The sequence below is a fragment of the Centruroides sculpturatus genome, unplaced genomic scaffold (assembly GCF_000671375.1).
Source record: "Centruroides sculpturatus isolate CEXI.00-Female unplaced genomic scaffold, Cexi_2.0 scaffold54, whole genome shotgun sequence".
Lineage (NCBI taxonomy): Eukaryota > Metazoa > Arthropoda > Arachnida > Scorpiones > Buthidae > Centruroides > Centruroides sculpturatus.
Window position 1 is genome coordinate 1,268,787 of NW_019384340.1, and position 9,339 is coordinate 1,278,125.

General features: G+C 29.0%; 1 protein-coding gene across 1 annotated transcript; it reads right to left on the reverse strand.

The window, feature by feature from the left end:
- Positions 1-771: 771 nt before the first annotated feature.
- Positions 772-8,763, reverse strand: LOC111633483 (degenerin mec-10-like). The gene is made up of 14 exons (XM_023378067.1): positions 8,643-8,763; positions 8,026-8,120; positions 7,835-7,947; positions 5,891-6,063; positions 5,729-5,818; positions 5,562-5,661; positions 4,930-4,996; positions 3,904-3,949; positions 3,767-3,798; positions 3,624-3,699; positions 3,408-3,544; positions 1,204-1,329; positions 888-1,001; positions 772-820 (listed from the first exon to the last, which is right to left on the reverse strand). The coding sequence occupies exons 1-12, from the start codon at positions 8,715-8,717 to the stop codon at positions 1,314-1,316; spliced, it is 1,020 nt and encodes a 339-aa protein (XP_023233835.1). The 5' UTR covers positions 8,718-8,763; the 3' UTR covers positions 772-820; positions 888-1,001; positions 1,204-1,313.
- Between the last annotated feature and the right edge of the window lie 576 nt (positions 8,764-9,339).

Sequence of the window (9,339 nt, forward strand, 5' to 3'; positions counted from 1 at the left end):
TTGTCCCAAATACGGTTTTGCCGTTTTACTTGTTTATTTTCAAATATCTTTTTTAAAATCTTCACAAAATGCTCTTGGTCTCTCTCTGTAAATAATTTCAAAGACCCCAGGAAATTTTTCACCTCCGGAGCTACGGTAATAACTTAAATTAATTTTATATATCATTAATGAAAAACAAACGTTATATTAAATTATAAACAGTTTCCTCGTCGTCGTCGTCGAGGGATCGTCAAATATTTATAATTAAATATAAAATATTTATACATAAATAGTTGAACGACGGGTAATTTATTATAATAATCGGGTAACAAAAATATTAATAGTAATTTAAAATAGATCTAAATACTTCGCTCGAAGTGTAAAAATAGTCTAATAATAAAACTTTGAATGTGAAATTCAAAATTTTATTAATCTGTGATAAGCTCCCTAATAAACTACTGTCCTGATGGATAATAATCGCAACAAGAAGTAATTTAATAATTAAGTGGTAATAAAAGTTTGAATTTAAAATAATATTCACTCGTCGGTGTCACAATCTGTAATTGTTGGTTTCGGAAGATGATTGGATCATAAGTTTTACAAAGACTTTTAATTTAGTCAAATCTATGAAATATAATAATAGGAATTGAGTAAATTGAAAGGAAAATCCATATAAAGTACTGAGAAAATGAATAATTTAAATATTTTCCTTTTGATATTTGGATCTGTGACGATTTGAGGAATTCCCGTCAAGATGACTTTCTCTAATACTCTTCTAAGATATCGACTCATATCTTTACTGCTTGGATTTTTAATATATTCTATCATATTTGCCTCTCAACTGACGAAGAAACATCAGTTTAAATTTAGATATCAAAAAGTGGTAAAAATATAAAAACAAAACTTACCTTTTCTAGGTTAAATATGAATAATTTCGAGCAGAGTTGTTATAGAATTCCAGCCTATAAATATTACTTTTTCGTTGTTTGTATGATGCCTGATGGAAATTAATTGTAGCATTACTATTTAATCGGATAGAAAACAAACGAGCTAAATTAGTGATGAAATGTAGGCTATAAATAGTATAGTTACTTTCAATATCTGAAACTTCATTGATTAATTTAGTGAAAATGTACAAGTTCCTTTATTTATAAGGATCGGTTTTTAAATTTTAATCATTTATAAATATTCAAATTGAAAATTAAAACTTCCGACATAAATTACCTTCAACAAATATAGAAGTTTAAATATTTAAGTAGTTAAGTAACCGTATAACTTTCTCCAGATAACAGAGGCGGTGAGGGAGTCTGCATCTTAGTGCCAAGTTAGTGCCATCAGAGCGAAAAGAGTCTACATATATATAAATATATATATTTGTAGAATAACATATAAACTTAATATTTTGAATATGTATATTTGTTAAAATAACTTTATATTGTGTGTTTGAAAAAATTTGTAAATTATTACATCGATGACAATTACAGTCAGATTAAGTTTTAGTTAACGTGTAATAGGTTAAATCTACTTATATTAGTACAAAATTTATATAAATATTACAAAAGTATTTTACAAAATATGTGACTGTTTGCAATTACGGCTAATTATTCTGATCAGACAATTAAATGTATATTCATTAAAAATCTTTATTGTTATATTATATTTTCTACATAATAATAATCAGTAAAATAATAAAATTAAATTATATCATGAAATTTGTATGAAAAATAGTATTTATACTAGCTGAACAGTTTAATTAGTCGGTATAATTAGCCATAACAATACCTTTCAATTATATTAAAAATTCGTATTAAAAACCAAAAGACATTAGATTAAAAAACGCTAAGAAAGAAATGTCTGTACTTTCGTTTCTAAAACAGTAGATCCGGTTACGAATACCACTTATAACATAGAATGAATTTAAAATTATTCTGTTTATTCTATCGTAATCAGATATTTACACAACACGTAGGTTGTGAGAATACTGCTGCATTAAACACACATTAGTATAGTGCTCGAAGTGAAAACTATTGGTGCAAAAATTCTGCAACACCCCAAGCAAATATGTTTTTAGCGTTTGAGCCCATTTTGAAATGTAATGCCAAATCCAAACACAGTAAAGAATACATCATTTGAAGACAATTTTGAAAGGAATTCAAAACTACAGAGTTAAAGTATAAGCGAACGTACATAAAAATTATTTCAAAAGTTATAATGGAAACATCAACTCTCGAGAGTCGGATTAATCACCTATATGTTCCTTAATAGAAAGCTTGATTTACTATTAAATATTTTAGATTTTAAATTAAAGTAAAATTCGGAAATATTTGTAGTCAATACGGAAATTATAACTTTTTAAAATCAAAATATAAAAAATATAAACAGAATGTTCGATTATTAACTAAAAAGTCATCTAATTGCATTTTTTCGGTTCGGACGAGGTGGCATTAATTATTTTTAAGTGTCCTTTCATCCAGTCTTGTATCCGGAAACTACACCTCTCGGATGTCCCTAAAGGTGCCTATCACATTCACTTTTGATGGTCATTTCAAAGTCGAGAGTACCGTGTTACAATATTGTAAGATTGCTTTCTTCGTTTAAACTACGTTACTGGAAAACAAGAGCTTAACGAGTTAAGCTTTGTATAACAAAAAAATATCCTATCACCGAATTGTTATTTTATATATAGATATCGAGTATATTAGTCATTTCAGTATGACCAAGTTTGAAAGATGGGCAGAGAAAAAGAAGACCCAAAAAAAACTACTATAAAAATGACCCAGTCTAATTCAATTAGGTTTGAAAGACTGATTTGAAAGCCGTGAGAAATTCAAACGTATATGGCAGTATAGGAGATGTGATAGATATAACCAGATGTGCCTTAGTAAAGTCTTCAAACATAGCTACATATGTGTTCATTGACACGTGAAAACTGTAATGAGTCTCAGATTTGTATTTTGTTCTTTTTTACGTGACTTAAACAGTTTTCCGTGCTTCACAAAGAAAACAAGCAAAATTTTTATTTTAGCCTTACCCTTTGTTCTCCTCTTCTCACCATAATATAGAGAACGGCGCGAATATTTTAATTCTATCAGAAGTTTCGAATTTCATACGAAATTGTGTTCAAAACGACGTATTATTTATTACGTCATTACTTTCAAAATAGATTCAAAATCTAAAAATACTTGTTTACACGAGACGTTGAGAGACATCCGCACAGAGCTGACGTTATTCGAAATTAACGATAATTATTAAACATTATATTATGATCATTTATCGTAATCAAAGAGCAGTTATATTGGTAAAATAAAATTAAGTTTAAATTAAAAACGGAACACGGTAGAAAAATCAGGCATTCTAATAGGCGTAATTAAGTTATACAATATCTAAAATGTAAATATTTCAGAGAATGAGTAAATTTCTATCGTTACTTTATATTAGGAATTCTTCTGGTAATAATATGATAGAAATAAATAAAGATGGCTTCTAGGAAATCGCAAACTGCGATCAGAGATATTCCCAGCCAAATCCCAATATATCCTCCGACGTAGCCAAACAGTTCGATGGGCTGAAAATAAATATAATTATAAAATTTTCATGAAAAAATTAATTCTTCACGTTTCTTTTAGGTTATAAATTAAATTTACCTGAAACTTGGGTTTTAAACTGTATGTATATAATTCTCGAGTTTTAAATATTAAATGTATTCTGGCATACTCATCTCTAGAAAATAAGTTTTAAATTATCGTTTATAATTTTACTTATTTCTACTTGGAAAATTAAAAATTACCTGCTTTTCAGTACCTTCTCGTTAAACATTTTCTGAAACGTTAATAAAAGTATTAATTTCGCATTATTAATTTAAAAATTAATAACGTATTATTTAAAACTTGCATATTACTTATATTTTAATATTACTCGACTTACAGAATCGAATGTTTTTTCTCTCACACTGTATTCAAACACTGTAAACCTTAAAAAATTATAAATATTTATAAGTATATATACGTTTTATACTTATACAAGTATGTATTATTTATTAAAATTTAACTTTAATATACATGTAAATAATCAAATTCTCAATATTTCAACACGTACTGTACATTATCTCTTAATATCGCTTATACATAACAAAGACATTATAATGAATATCAGAAGTTATTTTATATGCCTAAAGCCGCGGAGCACCCGTGTTCCTAAGCCATTTCAAGTGTTCCGCGTACCGCGGATTGAGAACCGCCGGCCTACAAGCATATAAAATATCTTATGAACTAAATAAATGAATGAATTTAAAATAACTTTTAGGTAAAATTTTATCATCTTACATTTCATTTTATAAAAAAAATGTAAAATTATGTAATTTTAAAGAAATCGGTTGTAAAAAAAGAGAAAACAACAGACAATAAAGCAACAATTACAGTTGTGTAATGTGTAGACAGATATTCAACACGCTGCAGAAATTGTTATAATCGAAGGATGTAGCAAAAGTAGTCCTACTTCTATCATTTATAAGTGATGTGTCGCTGATCGAATTTGGCCAGTGGGATGTAGTTTGATAACAGTGACCTATTGCATCCCATTTTACTATATATTTATAACAAGCAAACAATAAAACTTGGCTATTTTCACGTTCATAATGACTACACTTATAAAACGAACGATATAGCGTTACAATTTCTATTAAACACAAGTAAAATATAAATAATATAATCTAAAAACTGATCATTTTTTAAATATAAATAAGTGATTATTTTTACAAAGTATTATTTGTAATTCGTATTTAGAAAAGTTCAAAAAAAGGAGAAAAACTAAAATTTGAGAATTAAAATGATAACTAAAATAATATGGATTTGAAATATTTTATTGTTTTTCATGATTTTATTTAAAACGTATATATATTTAATATTCTAATTTCTCGGTTATTTAATTAGAAATAAAGAAGATTGTACTTACTCGCAACTTTTTGGACATTTATCCGTGCAGAATTTCATGTTTATTGAACAAGGAAAATTCAGAAATTCTAAAAAGATAAATATGAATAAATAAAATGAAATAATATAAATTATATAATATGAAGAAATAAAAATGAATAAGTTATATTTTACTGTTTTTTGTTACTTAAGTGTGAATTGAGTATACTTAAGAATATACAATTCATACTTAAGGAACAAACCGTAATTTATTGAACTGCAATAAGAAAAAATTGTAGAACTATAAATTTCCACTTCTGTTCACCGTCCGACTGTCCTTCCTCGCTCTTGAGAACGGAATTAGAAAAATAAACTCTAAGACGAGAGTTCGAAACTACAGGGTAAGGCAGCTTCGATTAACTATAAAAGAACTTCCGCTGCAAACCGAAAGTTATTTCAATTCAAAACATCCCTTGAAAGCAGTTAGATATATGTCTGGCACGACTCCTTTGCTAACGGACAAGTATGGTGTACAGGGGCAAGACACAACAGTATTAATTTGACGTACAGAGAATATATTTTAAATGAAATAAATTTAAAATATCATTAATAATTGCTCGTTCATTTTTATTTCTTTTACTTTTCATACCAACTTATAAATAAATAAACTTTTACCCAAACTATCACAAACTTCATCAGTAACAAAAGGATAATCAGATAATATGCACCCACATTTTTTCAGCGAGAGTTCTTTTTTACATTCCGCCAGACAACGCTAAAGAATACAAATTATATTTAGGCATTATTGTTTTAATTAGAAATTAACATTTATTTTAACTCACATAGCGAGGGAATGAAAATGAATTGTTTTGCGAATCGAAGTAGTTTTCGCAGTTTGTGCTGAATGGAGAAGGTAAAAGAGTTTTTACAATCTGTAAAAGCAAAATTGAATATAAATTCAGTCGAAAGTAGAAGTATTTATTTCGAATTCAACAATCACTTGCGGGTGTTAACTGGACGATGTATGCGTTTCCTGGAGTCATAGTAATTCCACTTATAAATGGATTGACGATGTCATCTTTAGAATGAAATGATGCTACGACACTAATTGGCTTACCTGGATAAGTCGTTTCCTCGGGGTTAAATCTTATAAAAAGTGAACCAATTGCTTTTGTATCTATATGTAAAATGCAATTAGAAAGAAAGAAAAACAACGTTAATCGTAATTTTTCGTGTTTAATGTAACCAAAACATAAAATTATTAAGAAAGTAATTCTAGAATTTATATTACAGTTTATTGTACAGTACAAGAGAAGATTTTCGGTAGTGTTAAATCCAAACAAAAACATTTGAGATGTAAAACAAATTTCATCAAGTAAAAGATAAGCCCTTCGATATATATAGATACATGGAAGTATTAAATGATATATCTTTATGGCCAACAATATTAACAGATGCTATTATTGATCATATTCTTAAAAAAAACAAAAAGTATAGAAAAGGGATTTCTTAATAAACGAAAAAAAAAGTTAAGATAATGGAAATATATAAAACACCAGACGAAAAAAGTAACTCGACACCCGAAAAATTATTTAAAATACAAATTTACAGTGTTCTTGACACTCTATTGTGTCAAATAGATTGGCGTTACAAAAAACGAAAACTATCTGACGATTTTTGTTTTTTTTTTGTGGCTCGTCTTTACAATAAACAAGTGTTACTGATTTTAAAAAATCGGCTACAGATCTCACTATTAAATATCGCAAAAATTTAAAAAAGTACGAATTCACAAGTGAAATTGAAAGTTTTAAGTTTAAAGTAACGACTCTTATACAAAATATCTCCACTTAATATTCTACAGGCTCTTCATGATTTTGGTTTAATTGAGTCTTACCCAAATATCAATGTCGCTCTTTGAATATTTCTATTATTTCGATAGAATACAATATCGTTAAAAATATTAATTATAAAGATGTAATTAATGAATTTGCTGAAATGAAAGCCAGAAAAATTCAATTAAAATAAATCTTATTAAAAATCTATTGTAATGTATTTGTTTTATTATTTTCCCAAAACCTGGCGACTGAGAAAGGTCAGTCGCCGAAAATGTGTTGGTCTTGAACACAAATAATACCCACGTTTTACAACACAAATGGAGGAAATTAAAGACCTGAGTTGAACAATGGAAGTTTTTTTAAAGATTTAAAACAATAGCATGACTAAAGTCGAAGAAACACGGCCGGAGAGGAGTCGTGTTCGGTCGCAATCTCTCCCGCGCCCTTCATCGGGTTTCGAATTGTCAGCAAGTAACAATGAGAGACCAATGGAGAGGCGACTGCGGGGGAAAAATCTATAAAACCGCGTTTTCAAGGACATTAATTAAAAGTTCTTAGTCTCGAGTTCGTAGCGCTCCTTTCACAGAAGTTTTGTGCTCCCGTCTCGTAATCAACGAAACCAGAGTCGACGGTTTGGAATTGTCTTCGACTGCTAACCCGCAAGTTCGCCCAAGTGTTTCCCGACGATGACCGTCGAATACAAGTGTGCAGTGCGCCCCGGGGCCGACGCTCTCCGCGTCGTTTCACCGGCAGCTCAGCGTACACTTGGACAATTGAACTCTTTTTATTATACGAACTGGTTCGTCCTTGAATAGGCCTTACGCCGATTGTTAAAAGTAGCTGTAAGCATCATTTTTATGTTTAGTAAACGGTTTACGATAGAAACCTGTCTCAGTGATACTCCCACACGACGGAGTAGACCGGTCGGCTGTCGTTATACTCCTCACCCGCAACGGCTTACCTCACATATGTAAGAATCTCTATATCTCGAAACCTATCTTGAATTTTTTTCTCGTTTCCATGAGATTCGAGATCGACAGATTCAACTATAAATTCAAATATAACTATCGATTATTTACAAATATATATATATATATAATATATAATACTTACCATTATCAATAATATCGTGCATCTTATACCGCTCCATATAAACTTCAGGCTGAATAGAATAACAGTTCCTCTGTCTTAATAAATCATCCAATTGAATTGTTCGTAATGTACTACTGTGAAAAATAGATAGCCAACAGATATAATTTCCGAATTTTGTCTCGTAATTTTAGTACACATTGAAAATTTCTTACTGATTATCTGAAAGAAAAGGTAAAATATCTTCTTCTCTAATACCGTATTCATCAATTATTGACCGATTATACTCGTGCCAGAAGTCATAAGGAAACTAAAAATTGAACGAAAGTGTTAGATTATAACTCAATTTCATACAATTTTTATTTCAGATGAAGCAATAGATGAAGCAAGAACAATTGCTTCATCTGTTCATTTTTGGATAACGTCATCTCCAGCGCTTGTGACGCGATAAAGTTCAAAATTAGTGAATGGCTAGTTGTAATATAAATTTTTAAATAACCACAAAACAGTAGAAAAGAATAAAAAGGAATTTTAAAAATTGGAAGTTAGTTTCAAAATCAACCACTTTAACAGCCCTTATAGTCCAGACCACGAAAATTTGATCTATATCCCTAATAAATATGTAAATTATTTACAGAAATATTTTCAAAATGAATTATATAAATAATCAGAACAGAGAATTAATACATTGAAATTCATAATTCATTTAAAGTGTCTAAATCGTTAAAAAATTTGTATACAATTGTGAGAATCTGGAAATCGAAAGGAAAGAATTCTTAAATAATACTTGATTACTTTGGTAAGCAACTTAGCGAAAGTTTATAATATTTACCTTTAAATCTTCTTCGGTGAAGTTTTCCTTTTTACAATAATAGTCGAAATTTTCACACACTTCTTTGATAAGCATTGTTTTCACACAACTTCTTGGAAAATCTCGGCAAAAAGCCGTTCGTCGTACACTATAAATAATTTTAAAATATCAGACGTTTTTTCTCACTCGATTTACGGATTTTAATTAATTACATTCATTAGTGAAATGCAAATAATATAGTCTACTAAATTAGGAATAATTTCGTAGATGAACTTGTCGGGAGCCATTTATTTTTACTATATTCTATATATATATTGTGACGAGGCTACGTTTAACCCATCACTTGAACAGTGTTGGAACAGGTGTATTGCTTGTTCGGGGCAAGCGGTAATGCGGGGCAATTTATTCGTACAAGTTTTACAGTTCAAATCTATATTTAACTAGTAGATACGCTCGGCGTTGCCCGGCAAAAAGTACAAACAAACATTAAGATTATTAGCTTATTTCGTACTACTAACTCTTGTATCGTATTATATTACAGTATTTGATCTATACAACAAGAAAAGATTATCTTATGTAAGGATTTATCACACCGATTGAATAATCAAACACATTTTAAAATTTCTTTGAATTGTGTACAGTAGAAAAATAAAAAATGTTTAATGTAAAATGTGTTAGATTGGTTATGTAAATTGTTGTTGGTATAATCATTGTTGTT